Source organism: Balaenoptera musculus, chromosome 4 (genome assembly GCF_009873245.2).
Source record: "Balaenoptera musculus isolate JJ_BM4_2016_0621 chromosome 4, mBalMus1.pri.v3, whole genome shotgun sequence".
Taxonomy (NCBI): domain Eukaryota; kingdom Metazoa; phylum Chordata; class Mammalia; order Artiodactyla; family Balaenopteridae; genus Balaenoptera; species Balaenoptera musculus.
In genome coordinates this window covers 70701566-70723540 of record NC_045788.1, presented here as the reverse complement: position 1 = coordinate 70723540, position 21975 = coordinate 70701566, and the positions used below count along the sequence as shown (strand labels likewise).

Here is a 21975-nt window from a genome sequence, read left to right as displayed (position 1 = left end):
TAAGTGCTGATAATAATTGAAATCTGTTTTTTCTTTTTTTAAAAAAAGAACTGATATTTCTTATCTAATAAATGGAGGCTGTATTACTGAGAATCATATTAAAACCATGGGGGACAAAAAGCCTTGCATAGAAGGTTTATCACTGTACCTTTAAGAGAACTTCATAACTTAAGTTACCTTATTATAAGGTGAACTTAAAACATGTATATCAACCTTAATTATTTTTAGTTCAATATTTTTAAATTTTAAGGAAATATTGAGCATGCCCAGGGGTAGCTAAAACATCTATCAAAGAACAAAACTTTCTTTACATGAAGAAAACTGGTGTTCAGACTGGTTGATAATAAGTAAGACAAGCTGCACCAGGAAAGTTAATTTAGAGGTCTAAGTAAATCCACCCTATCGATACTTCTCCAGTTAAGAAAAAGAGACAGACTATTAGTTGCCTATTTTTTAAACACATCTTTTATATTATTTTGGAAAACTTCCAAAAAATTAAAGGCTCATATATTTTGATTTCCTATTTAATTTCAAATTGATTTAAATAGACTCGATTGTTGATGGCTGGACTGTTTTTTTTTTTTTTAAACGTGTTAAAAATTATATTTTAATAGAAATATAGCCACAAAACCTTTGTCCTTACTATAAGCAGCTTGTGCATGTCTGTCAGTGCATACAGAAGTGCATGCTGTCATTAAAACATGCCTCCCGGAAAATACAATAGGAACAGGAAAGTCAGCGTACACATACTTTGCTGATTTTCACATCCTGTCTGTCTGTCTGTCTTTCTGTCATTGAAGTCCCCTGATCTTGGAATGTAGTAAAGAAGGAAAAGTAGAGAAGAAAGTAAGAAATGACAGAAATAAAGTATTACTGTATAAAGTGATATACAATGTAAAGTATAAATATAGATGGAAAAGAGTGGGGAAAAGGTTAAGGCTTTCCTAGAGCTGACATTAATTAGCCTTTCCTTTTGTCCTGCACAATAGACAGTTAACAGGTCTTCACTGGGACCTGCTAGTTGCTCTTCTCAATATCTAAACAGTGTAATGTATTCAGTCTATCTTGAGGTGATTATTTTTAAGAATTAATCTCAATCTTAGGCATTTAAGGCATTATAGAGTTTTTTGCTGTCTTCTAGTGGTTCAGTTTGAATCTAAGTAAAACCTTATTTCAGCCTGTGGTTACCCATTTTTAACTTTAGCTTAGCCCAGTTCTATTTTCCTGTTTGACTATGCTATCATTTCAGGGGCCATGATCATATGGACTTAGTTCTAACACTCTCTCTTAACTAGATGTGATTTCTTGAGATCTGGCTTCAATTTTTGCTACAGTTTTTTTTTTTTTACTTGATCCTTATAACTTACTGCTTGTGAAATCCAGGTTCTTTCTCAGTTTATGAAGGCATTATTACTGACATGCTAGTATCCTTCCTGTTCAGGCCTGTGTATCTTTTGCCTGTTCATCTGCCATGCCTGAATTGGTTGGAGCAGATACCTAGAGGCCCTGCAGAATAAGGTGGCCTTTTAAAGACAAGTAACTGAGTAAGGAAGGAGGGAATAGGAGTACGAAAGACTTGAAATCTGTGTTATAGATCAGGCAGTCCTGGTTAGTATTTTTGAGGAAGGAACAAGAGAGGTATATATCAGAGCTATGGACAAGTATTGCAGATTTATTTACTCTATGTAGGTTTTTATTTTTGAGTCACTTAACTAAGGGGAATATGAAGGAAATCCTTTATGGTGCCTTGTTTTGATGCCATATTCCATCAAAAGGAACTGGTATCATTAGAAGAACAATTCTGTGATGCCATAGCTGGGATGTATGTAATAATAACTTAAATCTACGGTTTCCTCCAGGATCCTCACCGTATCCCCATTTTATAGTTAAAATAATTTGACTCTGAATGACTCGTTGATGTTCACATAGCTTTGTGGCAGCATCTGAAATAGAAGCTAATTCTTTAACTTGTGGAACATTCTCCCTCAGCCGCCAGTCACCACCAACACAGCGTTTGTTTTGATAGCTGTCTTCTGGTGAAGAGCATTCCTTGCACTTCAGTACGATCACTAAGGAATCACTGACCATGCCAGGAGAATCCCGGAGTTGAGAGCACAGTCTACTAGAAACTCATACCTCTCCAAAATGAATCCCTGACTTTTCCATTCTTGGTTGAAATCCTTATTGATTTTTTCATTTTGGTGGTTATCTAAATCTGCCAGCCACCCACCTCCCCTGTCAGATTCCTTTGAATAGTGCCTCTTTTTCTCCCCTGGCTAAACAAAGGAAAGATTCAATTATTTATTTTTTCCTTCAAATGGAAATCTTGGCAGATTTTTAGAGGTGTGATCAAAGCGGGTGGTTATAGGAGAAGGACAGAAGAAGAGTTGAGAAATACTGTTGAGGTAGATGTAAGAAGTTTTTGAGCTTGAGTGAAAAAAAAATTTTTTTTCTGGTAACATGTCAGGACTAGATTGCAAGTCTGTTTTTGCTTATCGTTATAAAAATGCAATAGGATTTGAAAAACATTCAATATGGGCTATTACTTTATTGAAACAAAACCTTTTCTGTCTCTCTGTCTCTCTTTGGGATTTATATTCTGACTTTTTTTTTTTTTTGGTCCTTTTTCTGATTTAGTCTTTGTGTGTGTGTGTTCATGTACTTCCAACTAGCACTTTCTGAACACTTTTTCTTTAACTGACTATATAGATATTTGAATGGCTATATAACATGTATTACTTTCATTGCTGCATTTATTGAATAGAATGTTGTATCCCCTGTTTGAAATTTATTTTTTGGTGAAATTTTTATTTTTATTTTTTGGCCGCCCCGCGCAGCATGCGGGATCTTAGTGCCCTGACTAGGGATCAAACCCACGCCCCCTGCAGTGGAAGCGCGGTCTTAACCACTGGACCTCCAGGGAAGTCCCATCCTGTTTGCAATTGAGTAGAATGTTGGAAAAGATAAAAATCTAGAAAAAAAATTCCTTTTTTATCTAAGTGGGTTCCAAATTTTTCATCCTGTTGGTCAGTGGCTCATAGTAAAATAGTTTCCCCACTTTTGGCATGAATGTTAGTATAACTTTCACTCTAAGCTGCTAGAACAATAAATATATATATAAAACAATAAGCATATATGTATTAAAAAAACACAGTATTGTTTCTATAGAATAATAACTGTTGGCCTATAGTTTTCAACTGACGGATTAACAAATTTCATATTTACAAATGACTCCCACATTTAAAAATATTGAGACCCCTTCCTTCATTTACAGTCTGTAAATAGTATATTAAACTTCTTTGCTCAATCTGAAGGCTTCATGATAAAGTTTTGGTTATATGTGGTCATAGTAAAGTTTGAGTTTTGAAGCCAACCTCAAATAGGAACTTAGAAATAAATATCCAGACCAAAGAAAAAAAGGGGGGAAAAGTTGGGGTCTGTCAATATAATTGAGACTATTTCTGAGCCCCCTCCACCCCCATGGCTTGTTACATAAGGGTGTGCTTGTATGTACACGTGCATGTGAATGCATGTATGTACACAGTTAACAAAATGGTCCTGAGCAGGGAGTTTTATTTTTGAGTTAGGAAAGTGATACAAAGTGCTGACGGATGGAATTTACCATCCCTACCTACCACAGCAAGCCACAGGGTTAGCCCACATTTAAAGTAGCAGATCAACTCAGTTTCTGGGTTTTAGCTAGCGTTTTCTGTGGAAATATTTTCATGGAGGAAATTAATGAAAAAGTGGGATTCACTTAACAGAAATATACTTACGTTCAACTTAGAGTGCCTCTGTTTAGGATTATAACATAACCAATACTGAGAATAAATGTTCTCAGCATTTTTACAATCAACAATTGTCTTTGCATGTATGTTTTAAATGATAATCTAATTTTGCCGTACGTAGTCTAGTCTCCTGTTTGTGAATTATAGATTGGCTTGGTTGTCTTATAAAGTAGCTATCTATCTGTGAGATACACAAATAAATATCCATAAAGGTCTGTCTCTTATTTTTTATAAATGCTGATTATTTTCACATTACATAAATAAATCCTTTGGGCCTTCATGATGTATCATACTCTAGGAAACATCATAGAGCACACATTTTATATACTTCATCAACCTGAATAGAAGTATTCAAAACCAAATTTAAGATCAACAGTATACCAGTTGTTATTATATGCCTTTTTATTTAAAGGAACTCCCTAATTTAATTGTTTTACTTTCTGTTTCAGATTTTTTTGTTGTGTCTCTGATTATTTTGTATGTTTTCATATTATTCATCATGTTGCATCCAGTTGCCTCTATTGACCAGATTCTTCAGGTAAGGCTTAAGCACATCAATTATTACTGATTGTCTGAGTAGTAATAGGATCTGGGATAGCAGTGGTAAATAAGACAGTAGTGGAAAATGACACATTAGTATCACATAGCCAAATGAGACTTCTGGATGATTGCTAGGGCTTAAGATCTATCCCCCTCCTCTGCTCTTATGTTACTGGGGAAGAGACTAAACTGCCTTTGTTTCTTTTTTCCAGGATCTCTTCTTTCCTAATTTTCGAAGATGCAGTTATATTAACCCAAAGGGAGCATAATTAAAACAGCAGCCTTTATTGACTCTACCTGTTATTTTTCTTTCCTGTTTCTCCAGTCTTTGCTTCTAGTTCCATTTCCCTTTGTCCACAGACAAATTAAATGTCCCTTGGTCTTTAAAAATAAAAGAACATTGATTCCATTATTTGACCCGTCCCTTACCAACCTACTTCTCGAGTAGTCTGCATGTGCTGCCTCATCACATGCTGTCCATTGAGTTCTTTATTCTCATTCTCATTAAAAACTTTATGAAAGATGAAATACTTGTTTTATACAAACGAATATGCATACACGTTTAAGTTGTTAATCATAATAGCAGTAAAATAATACCTAGGAGTCCAGCATGTAACCTAAAAAAAAGGTAGCATTACCAACACCAGTAAGGCTCTATTGTGCACCTTTCTCCAGACACCCAGAGGGAACCACTACCTCATTTTCTTACTTTTCATTATACATTTACCATATATGTATGAAGTCTTAAAAGATAGTTTTGCTTACTTTTGAACTTTATGAAAATGGTATCTGGTAATTGCTGTTTTACTGTGACTTGCTTTTTCCCAAAAGCCTTACTATGATGCTGCATGCATTTCATTTTCATTCTATATAGTATTCCATTATAGGAATATACCATAATTCACTTCTCAGTTCTCCACTGGTAAATAACTGGATTGTTTATAGACTTTTCCTGAATCAATTGTCCTGATGTAAACATTCTTATACACATCTCTTAGTGTAAGGGAGTGAGTAACATCAAAGAGTTCATCCCAAGTACAAGCAGCAAGGGGGTGGTACAATGCTGTTGAGAATTTAAAACCAGCAATAAAGCCCACTAAACGTCCATCTGCTAGAAATATCACCTTGTCGTGGGAATTCTAAACAATGTCAGTGGTAAAATACTCCTTCTATTACCACCTGCCCTACCTTGGCATACCACTAGGGAAGACGGTCTTCTGGTGTGTTCTAGTATAAGTTTGAGCATGTCCTCTTTAGCTTTCTGAGGTTCCAGTTGTTTTCCAAAGTGATTATACCAATTTATACTTCCATCAGTGTATGAGATCTTTTGTTCCACATCTTTGCCAATGTTTGTCTAGTGGGTGTAAAGTGTGATATGACTTTGTAAGTAATTTTGGTATATGGTTGGATAGGACCCCTATCCCCACCTCACATTGTTCATCATGACCTTTTAGGCTGTTCCTGAGCTTTTCCTCCTCCGTATACATTTTAAGTTTAAGTTTATACCAGGATAAGCCCTCTTGGAATTTTTATTAGAATTACACTGGGTTTATCAAAAAATTGAGGGGGAGAATATCTCTATTTCTTCAGAATATCTTTCTCCCTAAAGGTTTTTATACAAGTTTTTGTTAGATTTATTCCTGTAGTATTATGGTTTTTGTTCCGCTGATAAGTATCTGTTTAAAATTGCATTTTATAGTCCTTTTATGCTGGTGGAAACAGTGCAGTTATTTTGGATATTCATCTTGTATCCATCAGCCTTGTCAAACTTTATTCTTAAAATTTTTAGATTCTCTAGGATTTTGTTTTAGACAGTTATCTATAAATAGTGACTTTTTTTGTTTCTGACATTTCAGTCCTTATGCCTTCTATGTGTTTTTCATGTCTGTTAACCACACGAATGTTGGTGTGATAGCGATGTACTTTTCCTGTTCCTGACTCTACAGGGAGTGTTCCTAGTATTTCATCACTGGATGTATTGTGGGCTGTAGGTTTCTGGTATATACTCTTTATCGGGTTGAGGAAGCTTATTTCTATGGTGGTGTTAACATAAATAGACATTTAATTTTATCTAATGCTTTTTCTACAGCTATTGAAATGATCACGTAGTGTTTCTTCCAGGAGAATGTGGTGAATTACAGTTGACTGATATATATATTTTTTTATAGTAACCTTTTATTTATTTATTTATTTTTATATTTATTTTTGGCTGTGTTGGGTCTTCGTTTCTGTGCGAGGGCTTTCTCTAGCTGCGGCAAGCGGGGGCCACTCTTCATCGCGGTGCGCGGGCCTCTCACTATCGCGGCCTCTCTTGTTGCAGAGCACAGGCTCCAGACGCGCAGGCTCAGTAATTGTGGCTCACGGGCCTAGTTGCTCCGCGGCATGTGGGATCTTCCCAGACCAGGGCTCAAACCCGTGTCCCCTGCATCAGCAGGCAGATTCTCAACCACTGCGCCACCAGGGAAGCCCAGCTGACTGATATTCAAATGTTGAACCAACACCGCATTCCTAGAATAAATCCAACTTGTTCATGATGCATTCTTTTTTATATCTGCTGGATTTGGTTGACTATGATTTTGTTTAGGATTTTTGCTTGTGGTTGCATGAGTGAGATCAAACTTAGTTTTCTTTTCTTGATGTTATTGACAGGTTTGGGTATCAAACTTATATGCACTTTATGGATGAGCATTCCATTTCATGGACTTTTCCATGTTTTAACTAATCCCTTTAATGGATATTTAGGTTGTTTCCACTGTTTTGCTATTATAAACAGTGCTGTATTTGCAGATTCTTGCACACTTCATTAAGAAGGATGAATGCATATTTAGAGGTTAATGGCAGAAGTAGAATTGCTTGGCCAAAGGGTATCTAGAATTTGAATTTTTATAAATACTGTGTTATTGAACTTTGAAAAGGTTGACAGTTTATAGTCTTACCAACAGTGTATGAACATCTCTTTCCCTACACGCTTCATTCAGGGATTTAGATAAGCACCTTAGGCAAAAGAAGAAAATAAAACACATTTATATAATATTTCTCTCTCACCACGCGTCTTATGCTTCACAGCCAAATTATTTTTTGAAAGAATGCTACATGCAACTCACCTCTCACACACTCATCAACTAATCTAATCTGGCTACTACCCCGCCAGTCTACTGAAATTGCCCTTGCCAAGGCAATTAACAACCTTCTTGTTAAGTCCAGTGGATTTGTACCCCTGATGTGTGTGTGTGTGTGTGTGTGTTTTCCCCTCAGTCTTACTTGTCTCCTCAGCAGTATTTGACAAGTTAGCCATGCCATCATTCTTGGGACATTCCCCCTGGAATTTTATGATGCTTTGCTTTCTTCTGACCTTTTCCTACTTCTGTGACTCCTCATTCTCCATTGTGGTTCCAAACCCTGTGCCTGTGTCTTAAATGTTAGTGTTCCACACATTTGTGTTTTTATCCCTTGTCTTACTGTATCCATTCAGGTGACCTCATCCTTAATTGTGGCTTCCCCTGTAGTTGCCATCTATGTGTTGAAAACCCCTGACTTTATACCCTTAGCCTAGTCTCACAACTGAGCTTTAACCTGAATATCCACTAACATACTGAACATTATATGCGTGGTTCACTCATCAGTTCTCTCATTCAACATTTAGAAAACTAAGCTCATCATGTTCTCCCTCAACCCTGCTTCGACTCTGTTTCTTGATACTACCATTTATCCAAGGCAGAAGTGTGTGTGTATACTTGTCTTTTCCTTCTCTTTTCATGGCCAGTCTGGTCCTAGATTTTCTCAGGTTTCTTATTCTGTATCCCTGTCTCTCTCTTTACTCCAGTCCCATCTGACACCTAAAAGGAAACTATTGTTTCCTACTCATAACACTTCTGACCCCAGATGTGTGGGGTTGTTTCACACCAACCAGTTCTCTGGACACCAACTAGGTGTCTTGCAGTTCAGTTTTAACACTAACTACCTGGAGCGAGCACAGACCCTACGAGTTAAGGGCTTGGTCCCACAACATTGCCCCCACTCCAGGCACCAGGTGCCCCCACTCTTGGCACTCCAAGTCCCAGATTGTCACCTGTACTTCTTCTGACCAACCACCTATAAGTCAGGGTTCCCACAACCCTCTTTTCAGCTTTGGTGATTTGCTGTAACAGCTCACAGAGCTCAGTGAAACACTTACGTTTATTGGTTTATCATAAAGAATATAATAAAGGTACAGCCAGATGAAGAGGTACATAAGCCAAGGTCTGGAAGGGTCCCAAGCACAGGAGCTTCTGTCATATGCCATTGGGATGCTTCACCCTCCCAGCACACGGATGTGTTGACCAACCCAGAGGCTCTCCAAACTCTGTAGTTTAGGGATTTTTTTAAATGGAGGTTTCATCATATCGGCATGACCAATTATTAACTCGATCTTTAGCCCCTCCCCTCTCCCTGGTCTTTCTGGTGACCAGCCCCCATCCTGAAGCCCATCAAGAGTAGCCTTATTAGAACGAAAACATTCCTGATACCCAGGAAATTCCAGGGGATTTAGAAGCTCTGTTTAAGATATTCCTATCTCCCCCACCACTCAGGAAATTGCGTTTAAAGAGCCCTGTGTCAGGAACCAGGGACAGAGACCAGATATATTTATTCCTCATTATGTCTGCCACCACTCTAGTTCAGGCTACCATCATCTCTTGCCTGGATCAGTATAGCAATCTCCACCCCTCAAATCCTTGCTGAGCCATAAGTGTCTTTCTAAAACATGTTATATCATGCCACTCCTCAGCACTTGACACAGGTACTAGTGTGTACCTAGGAACTCAGTAAATATTTGCTGACTAAAGAGATGAATGCATGGATGAGATTTTTTTCCTTCTTTTTTTGTTTAGGCCTTAGAAATTAATCACAGGTTTTAAAGTGAAAACTTACTTCTTAAATTGATCTGCACAGTTCTTTTTATGAATTGTCTTTAAACAGTGTAGAGTTTTGAGTAGTACTTCATTATTAGATCAGTATCTACTTCATTGTTTATAGGACTTTATTTTTAAAATAGAGACTTGTTAGAAATTCATGATCTAGTAGAGCATGGGCTTTTGATTTTGAATAGGATTTGTCTCTAAGTTCAACCACTTTAATGTATCTTTTAAACCTTGAGTTACTTCACTTTGCATTTTATCATCTGAAAAGCGGTATAGTATCTACCTTGTGGCATTGCTGAGGATTGAGTAGATAGTGTATGTGAAAGTGTTTGGTATATAATAGGAATTAAATAAATTTGGAAATTACGATATAATGCTATAATATCAACTACATACTATATTAACATAACTTTTGTCTTCCAGATAGTGTGTGTACCATATCAGTGGCGTGTAACTATGCTCATCATTGTTCTCATCAATGCCTTTGTTTCAGTCGTGGTAGAGGTAAGCACTTTACATAATTAAGTAGCTGCCTTGCTGCTTTGCAATTCTCCGTGATTTAATGGTAATGGGGGAAACGGATAGGTAACATTATGGAAGCCCACAAAGAATTTCAGTTTCATTGCAGTTAAATTCATTTAGCCTTCTCTTCTCAACTGTTCCATGAGCTAATAATAGTCATATTAAGAGATAGGACGGAATTCCCTGATGGTCCAGTGGTTAGGACTCCGTGCCTTCACTTCCGAGGGAGTGGGTTCGATCCCTGGTTGGGGAACTAAGATCCCGCATGCCATGTGACGTGGCCAAAAAGAGAGAGAGAGAGAGATGATTTAGCTGCAGTCATAGATGGGAGAAAATAAGCAGTTATAAATCAAAAATTAGTGACTGAGAGAAAGGAGAGAAGATTGGTGCTCAGGTGGCCCATAAACTGGTAAACCAGTGGCCATGAAATCAGAGCACCACCCAAGTCCTGTGATATACAGTAAAATCTCCCATTTAAGGGAGGAAAGGGAGGGGGCTCTCTCCATGAAGTATAGTAAATATTAATAATTAGTTGATTGAAATTGTAAAATAGTGACCATGATGAACTTATCCAGTCTCAACATTGATTGCTGGAACTTCTTCCTTGGTATTTACTTTTAAGTTTTCCTTAGAGGGAAGAGGTCTTAAGTACTCTTTGATCCATTTTATACTGTATAGTTATTCTCCTACTAGGATTCCTTTAGGTCAGCTTCTCTAAAAGGAGATAGTAAGTTCTCACTTGCTGCTTATTAATAAAATTTGGTCTGTTCTCAGAGCTACTATTATTCACTCTTACAGTAGCAGTATGTCAAATGAAGAAGGAGATACAGTTGTGATTTTTAAGTTAAGGGTTTCATAGAGTAGGCTTTTGAATTAAAATTAGGTAATTTGTGGGAAACATGTATACTTTAGAGATAATGACTCTAGACTTGGAAATTATGTTTAATTTGATATTTTTCTAAAAGATGACTTGGTATTTAAATTGGGGCCATAGTGGACAGCATGGTTATTACAGTACTGATCTTTTTAGGTTGCCCATTTTAATGTATTTTTGCTGTTTTATGGACATTAGAAAGCATGTCCAAGATACTGTACTTTAAAAGCTTTCCTTTTTTCTATAGTATAAGTTCATCTTTTCACGCAAATGTTATTTAAGATAAAATCTTTTTATAAAACAATTTCTAGGGAATCCTTTCTTAATCTCCCTTAATTTATTCTTGCTTACTATCAAAAGAATTATTTTTGATCATATGCATATAGATATAGTTGTATATAGATATAAATAACTCAATTCACTGTTAAGAAAAATACTTCAGATTATAAGCATTATTTTAATATGGGAAAGACCTGAGGATTCATATAAAAGCCATACTTTGTAGAAAATTTATCAAGAATTTTATGATTTATATTTGTTACAAAAGTCCTGTTGTTATTCTTTATCCTTTTGCAATATAAACTGAAATTCTCTATATGAAAACCAAATCATGTTTTTCACTAATGTCTCAGCATTGTGTGAGCCTTTTTAAATGTATGCATTAATAAAGAATGACGTAGTCATTTTTAATTCTTAACTCGCTGGACTATCTCTCAGAACTTCTTCCTTGACATGGTCCTTTGGAAAGTTGTGTTCAATCGAGACAAACAAGGAGAATATCGCTTCACCACCACACAGCCACCACAGGTTGGAAATCAGCCCTTACTCTCAATTCTTCACGTCAGTTGTGTACTCTGCATTGTGTAGGGTGGTATTCTGTTGTGTGTTGCTCAACCTTTTCCTCTATGCCTGGCATTTCATTTTTTTGTAAGGAGTCCTAGAAGATTCATGGCAAACATTTGTTACAGTCTTTTTAGGACTTCAGAAGTTTCATAAGTCTCTTTTCCATTCCAATCCTTATCTTCTCTGTGTGTGAAGGTCTTGTTCTCAGTGGTAAATTTTTCCATTTCTGTCTGGCTTAAATTTTATGTTTCTGGTTTTTATGAGTCCCATTAGAAGCTAAATGAGATTCATGTAAATAAAGTTATGGAATGGGAATTGTTTCTTCATGGATCAGAGTCCAAAGGTCAAAATTCTGAGGAATTATTTCTGATTTCTTGTCAGTTACTGTACCTTAATTTTGGGTGGCTTTTTGGTTTTCCCCAGCATATGTCTCTCATCATTTAGAAACATTTTCAGAGAGATAGTGTTCATTTTTATACAAACCATGGTTTAAGGACTTTTGACTTTTTTTGTGGTGAAAAGAAAAGAGAAGCAGATGAATAAAACCCATTTTTTGGTGTTAGGATGTTGAAATTCTTGATAGGAAATATAAGTTACTCTTGGTTTTTAAATCAGCACCATTGAATCACAGCTCTGAGCAGCTTTTTGAGTATAGAGAACTTGACAGCATAAAGTTTCACTCCCTCATTATTGTGCCCAATGCTGTTTGTAGGTGGGCGATATGCTTTATACACATGAGTTCTAAACCTTTCACTCATCCCAAGCCAGAAAGAAGCTTTCCGAATTCAAGAGGATTCCCTGGCGTGGGTCACTCACTTATTTTTAGCTTTCTTTTACCTGAGTAGCTATGTCCTGAGCTTTGCTTTGGTAATTCATCAGGCTTGATGCCTGGTGTGGTAGTATCACAGGATCACTTTATAAGAAGTTCTATAGAGCACCATTTCCTTTTCTAATGCTTGATGATGAGTAAGGATAGTTTTGTAATAATGTGATAAGTCTGGAATCTGCTTTAGTTTCTTTTTCTCAAAGCAGTGTAAGGCACAGTTGTCCCTAGTAAGTATGACCAGAGCTGTATTAGAGAGAGGCTCAAGTCCCTGAGCTAAATCTCCTCCGTGTCTTGGTGACCTCACTACATTACTTCAAAGGGTTAACTTTGGGTCCTATCATCAGTCCTCATATAAAATATTTGTACTGGCAAGGCCTTGGCCAAGGAAAACATTTCCATTGAGTTTTTAGCTTTTCCAAAGAGATCTCCAACTATTGATCTAAACAGGAAACGCAGGTTCTGAAGAGGAGCTGTACCCTAAGTCAAAAGTGGGTATCATAAAACTCCTTTAAAACATTTCAATTGGAAAGCCTTCCGCACTTTTCAACCAAAATTAAACGGCAGAAAATGCTATCATTTGCTATATCTTTTTTCTAAAAATGTGTAAATAAGTATGTGTCCTCATTATTTTTAAGAGTTTGTGCCTCTCATGTGAAGTTGTACCTCTGAAGTGTTCTGGGGAGAGAGTGGTCTGAGCAGGGAGGCTCCCGCCGGCCCCATGTGTTTACCAGTTCTGAGCACCATTGAGTAGACAAGAAGTTTGGCCTTCAGTTTCTAGGGTCATGATTTAAGAAAGCATTTTTTAAATCATTGGCTTTAGAAAAGAGAGTTCTTATAACCTCTTAGCATAGAATGCTATGCTTTCATCTTCCAACACTTCCCATTTGTAGTTTGCTCTCACTGTTCATATTTGTGACCCTTGGAGAGCCCATCAGTTAGTCAGATTACTGTAAGGCTGTAGTTCTCAATTAGGGGTAGTCCCCCCATCCTCCCGGGCACACGTGGCAGTATCTGGAGACATTTTTGTTTGTCACAATTGGCGGGGGGGTGGGGGTGAGGCTGCTACTAGCATGTGGTGGGTGGAGCCTGAAGATGCTGCTGAGTAAACATCCTGCAGCAGCGCCCAAGACAAAGACTGTCTGGGCCAACCCGTCAGCAGTGCCGAGGCTGAAGAACCCTGCCATAAGGTGAAAAAGCAAGTAAAGATGAGAGCGACCTGCTACACCTAGGAGCCCATTCTGTGCTCTTTCCTACCAAGAGTCCCGTGAGGTCTTCTAAGATCGCAACTCTCAACCTTCTCTGTTAATGTCGGGGGAAGAACGCCATGTTTCTTCATTCCTTCCTTACCATATAAACCCAGAGACCATTGAGTAAGGTTCGAAGTTTCAAAGCTAAAGACCCTGGACTAGGCTGCAGGTCTTAATGCAGTTGAGTTGTGAAGTCGAGAACCTCACCTAGAAATCTCTAGTAACCATGTCCAAAATATCTGGTGATCTGCAAGGCAGCTATGTAACACCTCCAGAATCCTTCCAATCTTAAGGTGTTTCTAACTTCGTTTTATACATAAAGAAACAGCATTCAGTCAACTTGCCATGGTTATGCAGCTTATGAGTGGCGGAGCTGGGAGTTGAAGCCAAGGTTTCTGATTTCAAGAGGAGTCTTTTTTCCACTGTGCCACACTGTCTCACACTATGAGGCCACAGAGATGCAAACTAATGTAACAATCAAGTGACAAAATGGAGACAAAGAACAGCTACTGTTTTCAAAACCTACTTTTTATGGTAGACACTGTGAGGCATTTTGTATAAATTCTCTCTAGTTGTTACAACCACCTAAGAGGTTAGGGTAGAGAGACTAAAGATATCCCTGTCTTCACAGATGAGGAAACAGTATTAGAACTGGAATTCAGGTTCAGTTTTATCTGGGCCCAGGACCATAATATTCCTATAACAGAAAGCCTCCATCTGTTCTTTAAAAACGAAATAAACCTTTAGGTGTCATTTTATTTAATAGTAGACATTTTAGATATTATGTTTATTTGGCCCACTGAACATACATACACAGCTAACCTAATTTAGATACAGGAAAGATTTTTATGTAATAGTCATTTATTTCCCACAGTGGTTCTTTTTCTTATTAATGCACAGTGGCCTCAGTAAACGTCCATTGAATCAAATTGAAAACAGGTTAAATAAACCATTTGTAAATAATCAAAGTTAAAACTTGTATGTAACTAAGTATTTTTTTTTCTGTAGTGATCTTTAGCAGCCCCAGATGTTAATACTTATTCTCTGACAAAAAAAAAAAAGATTCTTGAGATGCAGTGATTTTCAAGTAAGGATATTCATCACAAATGCCTTAAGCTCCACCTTTGACCTACTGAATGAGAAGTCTTCAGTGGAGGGGCCCATCACCTGTGTTCTTCTGTACAGCTTTACCCGTGTTTGAGAAGATCCGTGCTATGTATTCTCTTTCGAAGAAGCATTTGTGCCTACCCTGTGTCTGGTAAACTGAGGCTGCTTAGTGGTAGATGTGGAATGGGAGTCATACTGTCATGTATTTTGATAATGCCTGAGAATGTGTCCTGATTATGTTTTCCTTTTGGGGGAAAAATCCAGATGTCAGCTGTAGTCTTTATGCCACTTAGGATATTATTTGAGTTTATTTAGATAGAATGTTCATTCTGATTGTCTTTGTCTTATATTCAGGATTGGTATGGAAGAAGACTTTTATGAAAACCACAGTACCATTACAACATTTTCCCCATAAGCATGGCTTTATATCTTACATACTGCCTATGAAAACATTTCCTAAAAGACACTGCTAGGAGTTAGCTGGCATTGGGGTTCTGGAATGAACAGCTTGGACTGGTCTAAGAAGCAGGAGAATTTTAGCTGTAGATCTTTTTGAAAGTTCTTTGTGGTTTTTCTGCTGGGCCACTTTGCCTTCTCTGGGGGATACACTTGGTTATTTAACCATTCCTTTCAGGAGCAAATCACAAGATCCAGTTGCTGGGGCTCCTGTGTTCTGCTTCAGAGACTTGCCCTAGATGTTTGGCGAGGCCTTGGTGCTCATTCTAAGCCCCGTGATGCTTCAGCTCTTCCCTCTCCTTGTGCAGTGCTTGCCTTTGTCCTGTTGCCACTGTCTTTTCTCCCTTGATTTAGTTCTATTCTAGCATGCCTGTAGCACCGTTTATTTTCTCTACCAGTGAATTATATTGTTTGAGGATGTCTGTGGTATGCTTGTGTTTGTAAATTAACAAGCCTATGCTTGCTTATAGTGTATTTTTTGTGTATGCTGTTTGGGGGAGGTGAGGGTACAAGAACAAAATATGGGTCTAATTATAGTGGAGGGGGGAATCCCTAGTGTTCCTTGTGACTGAATTTATTTTTAAAATTATAACAAGTGTACGTTGCTTTTAATAGGGACATGAGGATTTTTTTTAAAAAAGCATGCACATTAATGTGAAAAGAATACTATTCAATTGTGATTCTGTTTGCAGTGGATTTCATTTTAATTTTATTGCTTGCCTCATTTTCCACAGGTGGGGAAACGATGGATTTTATTATTTTGTGTGTGTGTGTGTGTGTGTATGTCTTACATTTGAATACACTTGGCTGTGACTTTCCTTAACTCAGCCTGTTTTGCATTGCTTTCAGCCTAGCTGGCTCATCTGGACAGACAAGGCCTATATGTTTCTGCCTTTTTTTAAAAAAAAGTCAGCATTCACCATTCACCCTTTTCTGTGATCCTTTAACAATGCTACTTGCTGTAAAATAAAAAGTGACAGCTTTCACATTGATTTAGGAACAGTGAATATTTTTTCCCCTGCAATTAGACTGAAGAATTTAAACACCTCGGGGAAAAGATAGGTCCAAGTAGTGAACTGTCGCCTCAGATTAAATATTAAGGTTTGTCATGTATACGCCTATACTGGAAAGGAATTATTTGTTATTTGGATCACCTGAAGAATCCTATAGCTAGTCTCTTCTATATTCTAATGCTAAATGTTTTCTTGTGGACTTCCTTTGAGGTGATGGTAATAACTCTCTTTTTAGCTATGACAATGAAGAGGCTACTAGATGAATAATCCTCAAATCTGTATCCCCACTAACCCACCACACCCCTAATTTAATATAGCTTACTTGTGACAAACCACAGTTTTTGCCTTAAAATTCTTGGTAATGGTGCAGCTTACACTGTTTTGTCGACAGAGTAAACTAGAAGGCCTTTAAAAGCACGTATTGTGTATCATGCTGTCTGCCACATGTCCACCCCCAGTTTTGAAGAAGGAGAGAGTAGTAGGTTCCTGGTGGTTGTCTCAGTACGATGAGACCTACTAAGTCAAAGTATGAAGAAGTTTTAAAGAGTTTTCATTTTAAAGTATTTTTGCTATTCTCCATTGGCCAATTTAGAAACCTGTGTTTCAGGATCTGTGTTATAGCAAATTTGCCTTTCTTGATCATGAAGATATTTTGAGAGTTAACATTAGAATGCTTCCGGAATTTTGTGAGATTACAGCTGACCCTTGAATAATGCCAGGGTTAGGGTTGCTGACCCTCCCCACAGCCAAGAATCTGCTATGATTTATATAATTTATAGGCCTTCTGTATACAGGGTTCCTCCATATCTGCAGATTCAACCAATTGTGGATCATGTAGTAGCAAATACTGTAGTATTTGCTAAAAAAAAATCCACATGTAAGTGAACCTGCACAGTTCAAACCCGGTGTTGCTCAAGGGTCATCTTTACTTCAGTTGAGCTTAGACCTGGTTGTAGCCTAGGTTATATGTTGATGGCAAAACAAAACAACCTGGGATTTAAATTTTGCTTTGTAGAAGAAACAGCCAAAATAGTTAAGAATTGACTGTTCTTCAGAGGTGAATATAACTACAGGTCTCAGTATAGTCATTTAGTTTTATTTCATTTATTTCCGGTTTCAATTAAGACAAATTCTGAGGGCCTATATTGAATTTACATTTTTGTACAATAACCAGGGACTCTGCTTTCTTGTTCTTCAAGAACTATTTATCTAAGATCACATCCAGTAAAAACATTGGGATTGATCCGAAGGAATTCTGTGACAGCATAGCTTTTTATAATGAAATAATACTAAGAATTAATACTTGCTTTATAGTTTTCTGTGTACCTCTTTCCAGTTGTGGAGCACCAAGGGGAAACCATCATTATAAAATAAAATTGTTTTTTATGTTAATGAGAATGTGGTTTTAAAAGAAGTGATTGACATTAAACATGATCTAAGTTCTGATTTTGACCTAACAATATTTACATAATGCTTTGAAAGGTGATATTAACAGTAGCAGTGGTATCTTTACACTGTGTTTTTTCAAAACTGATCAGGTGGTTAAGTTGCTAGCAGCAGTAGTACCAAAAGATAGTTTAGGATAGAATGAGGGTTTTCATATTAAATATTAAAAATTTTTTCTCTGTCTGAATAGTTTGAAGTTATTCTTAATACATCAGATGTTTTGTGTTATGGAATCACAGACTTCAGATATACAAGTTATTTTTTAAATGTATCTGCATACAGGAGGAAGTAGGAACATAGAACTAAATAAAATGAAGTATAAATTACATGGATACTTTAGAAATATAATCTTAAAAAAATAATGTTCCTAAATAATGGAAAGCTGACTTTTTTTTTAAGCGTGGATTTGTTTTTTTTTTTCCTTCATGTATTTGTTGTGCTCAGAAGTCATTTCCTCTTATTTTTCTGTGCTGATGAACTATGCTTTAACAAACTTGTTAAAAACAACAGCTCTTAATCTACTGGGTGTTCCTCTTTTTCCTTATTTTCTTAGGAATCAGTGGATTGGTGGGGAAAATGCTGCTTGTCCTGGGCCCTGAACTGTAGGAAGAAGATGCCAAAGGCCAAGTACATGTATCTGGCCCAGGAGCTCTTGGTTGACCCGGAATGGCCACCAAAACCTCAAACAACAACAGAAGCGAAAGCTTTAGTAAAGGAGAATGGATCATGTCAGATCATCACCATAACATAGCAGTGAATCGGTCTCAGTGGTATTCTAGTAGCAGTATTGAGGAGAATGTAAATATAGGACTTAATCTGATCCTGTGCGTCAGAATGGCACCCTTTCAATTTATGTCGCTTCCAATACAGTAGCTGATTTGAGTTTTTTTTTTTAAACAAAACAAACAAAAAGAGATTGGCCTGTCAGTTAAATTAATAATCAGTCTTCAAAGTCCTATACCTTCATTCAGTGACTCTAAATATTATATATGTTTCCAGAACTTGCTTGATTGTTATCCTCAGTGATACTCTTTATAGGGTACAGAAGAAAGTTGGTATCTGGAAGGTATTTAGATACTAAGCTTCTAAGACTTTAGTTTATGCCTTTAAATTTATTTTCACAGCCCCCTTATTAGATAAAGTCATCATTTATATACAGGCCCTAAATTTGTGGTTGATAAATAAAATGGGTGTTAATTAGCCTCCAATGAAAATAGGTACAAAGCCTGTTTTTATTTGATTTCAATATTTCTCCCAAAGAAAACTTAGTATACATAACACCAGTTCCCTTTGATAGCCTAGAGTTAGGAGTGAGTTTTATGGTGTTGCAACTCAGGTAATTTCCATTTATGGTTTTATATTTTCTGTACAAACTGCCTGGGTTTTATTTTTTCTAATCAGCAAGGTGCTTCACTGCCTTCTTGAGATGTCCCTCAAAGCTATTATATGGATCTTGTGCTATGTCTGGTGTCAGTAGTATAATTTGCTTTAGTTACATGTTGTTGAAGCCTTTTCAGTAGGAAAAAAGCTGATTTCTTTTGGTAGTAGATGTAGATCTACCTTTTTAATATCTCTTCATACCTGTTTTTTTCCTCTCAGGCTTTATATTATTTTAAATGTCTTTTTATTTTCTTCTACGTCTTTAATTACCTAAAGACATAGGATAATAGTTTTTTGTTTTTTAGTTTTTTGAGTTAGAATTTTACCTCCTAAAATTTTAAAGGTTTGATGTATGTCTCTCCTGTCAATAATGAGGCTTAAAAAAATGAGTGGTTTTGAATGACTGCTATTTTTTCAAAGCAGTATGAACCTGGCGAGTTTGTCTTATGCCATTAGGTGGCGCCAGAGGTCAGAGTTTACCTGTTCTGGATTGGGTGTTTACGAATGAGCATATTTGGTTGTGGAAAATTCTGGGAGAAAAAAAAAAAATGAAATAAAGTTAAAAAGAAAAGTCATTCATTGAGCCAAAAGAAATGTAGAAGATATTTTTCACCTTTCTGTTTTGCCTGGTTAATGTTTAAATTCTAAACAAAATTAAGGTAATTTAAAAATGCCTTTATAGGTAAGATCCAGCAGTTTGGCAAAGCCCAAAGTTCTGATAAACAAGAAAACTGATACTGCTGTAAAGTGGACACTAAACTACTAAGACTGTGTGATCTTATCCTGTGCTCTTCCTTGACCGGTAGCATGCTTGTGCTTTCTACTTCTAGCTGATCATTATTTTCCTGATACATATTTACCAGTTTGATCAGATGTTACCCAGAACCATAAAACCAAATGGTTCTCATTTTTTATGCTGCAGAGACCTGATGATTTTTGGTTAACTGTAGAAAAATGTATGTTACACTCAGGATCACTGTTAACTGCTGTGGCCACTGATGATTCTTATAAAAATATAATCAAAGTTTTCCATCAAAAAAGTATGATACTATATTAATACACATTAGATGATAAGAACCGTTGTTCCATGAATGATTCTATGAAGCTATGCATCTTAGACCTCTTGAGCTGTGAATTAGCACTGTTTTTATAGTTACTTACTCTCTTTATCATTTTATAATTTCCACATTCAGTTCACTTCCAATACATACGAGTGATAGTCTTCAGTGATCTCCCACAATTGTAAATTTTATTCTTTGATTTAAATACTGAAGCATATAATTAAAGTAATTGCTAAGTAGCAGCTTAAAAATCCAACTATCAGATTGTATTTAACATCTTTAAGAGCATGATCATAAAGAGCTATATTTTTACAACCTCCCCCCTTTTTTAACATTTAGATTTTATAAGGGTTTTATATCACATCTGTCCATATTGTTTTCAAAGGAATGAGGTTTTTAGGTAGGTGGACAAAACATTTGTAGGAGGCTAGATTTGAACATAGACAAGGTGGGTTGTTCAGGTTGTAATGGATGGCTTCCAGAATGTGATTTGAAGAATGCCTGTGAGTCCAGGTGTGGGTCCTACTTAGTGCCATAGATAGACGAGTCCTCTCTCTGTAGGTCACCATTACATAGTAATTTTGATTCTGAATTTCACATTAAATTATTTGAGTGTATACAGATCTAAATTTTAAAATCTGTACATATATTATTTTGACGTATTAAGATGAATAAATATTGCTGATTTAAATTTTATTTATGCACATACCTAAAGGACAGAAATGTCCAGGAAAGTAATTGTTAAATAATATGTAACTTTTTAACTTTTTAAATAAATAACAAGATTTTTAATGTGTGTCTCCCTCAGGGTTGTTTAAAGTTTTTTTTCCTCCCTCAAATATAAATAGTGGTAACTATATGTTTTGTATCTTCTAGCACCAACTGCTGTAAAGCAATGCTGCAAATAATGCTTGAATAAAAGTGGCTAAGCCAACAACAAAATAAAAACTTTTTATATTAGTTTTATAATCCCTACATTCGAAAGCTTTCCAAATTGTACTTGCATTTAAATAAAACTGTTGCAGTTTTTACTGTTTTGTTTCCCATGTTTATGAAACTACTGCACAGTTTCAGAGGCATGGAAAATTATGTCAGTGTTTATGTACTCTGTTCCCCCAAACGGCTATGGATCCAATGTCCAGAGAAGAGCAAAATTCCAACTTTAGAAAACATTCTAAGATTTCATGCATGCAGTTTTGACATATCTGAAAATAGGCTTTTTGTATATTTATGGTGGGAGGTGGTTGGGAACTTTTAACAAAATGTTAATTTTTGTACAGTCTGTGGGCATTTACACATATTTTTAATGTATTAAGATTTGGTAATTATGTGCACATTAAATTAATAAAATAATTACTTCCTGTTATGATTTGTGAATTCCCTAAGACTTTGGATTTTTTTAAGTAACTTTATATCAGAAATGATACTGCATCTTTATATTTTTTAAATTGTATTGCTGCTCAAGAATGGTACCCTGATGTCAAAAAGGCATACATTCAGAATTGTACATTCAGCACTGTAAATAGCCTTATGAAAAATTTTTGATTGAAGCTGTTCAAAATAAAGATTTGAATGATATATATAACATTTCTTTTTTTCTGTGTCTTTATATACGTTTGTTTGCTCTTTAGTTGCATGAATACTGCCCTCTCTGGATTTATTTTCCTGCTTAATACTTCCCCCATTTCTCTCTTTTTTTTTTTTAACTTTGAATTTTTCAAGAAAATAATGCAACTTTCCACACACCACGTCATGTCTGTGACCGGCCCATAGAAACCCATCAGTCAGATACAGTGTAGAGCCAAATGTTAAGTATCAGGAAGTCTGAGGGAAATGGTGAAATAGAAGACTAGGGACTTAGAATTTATTAATAGTTGGGAAGATCAGACGGAAAGCTAATGCCATGTAAGCCATGGTAAGTTTGAGGGGAAGCGGCATCCGTGGATGCAAAAAGAGTGCTCCATGGAGCAGGAG

The 21975-nt window shown here is 36.4% G+C and overlaps 1 protein-coding gene across 9 annotated transcripts in view; it reads left to right on the top strand.

The window, feature by feature from the left end:
- ATP13A3 (ATPase 13A3) overlaps window positions 1–21579 on the top strand; it is an 81157-nt gene extending 59578 nt beyond the window's left edge. For 6 of the 9 annotated variants that reach the window (XM_036849823.1, XM_036849824.1, XM_036849825.1 and 3 more), the window contains 4 exons: window positions 4238–4326; window positions 9650–9730; window positions 11340–11429; window positions 18114–21579. In XM_036849823.1, the coding sequence (XP_036705718.1) occupies window positions 4238–4326; window positions 9650–9730; window positions 11340–11429; window positions 18114–18311 (458 nt within the window). In that variant the 3' untranslated portion in view covers window positions 18312–21579. Of the gene's footprint in view, window positions 1–4237; window positions 4327–9649; window positions 9731–11339; window positions 11430–18113 lie in introns of those variants that run through there. The other 3 variants (XR_005019651.1, XR_005019652.1, XM_036849821.1) reach the window with 3 other exon arrangements.
- The last annotated feature ends 396 nt before the right edge of the window (window positions 21580–21975 follow it).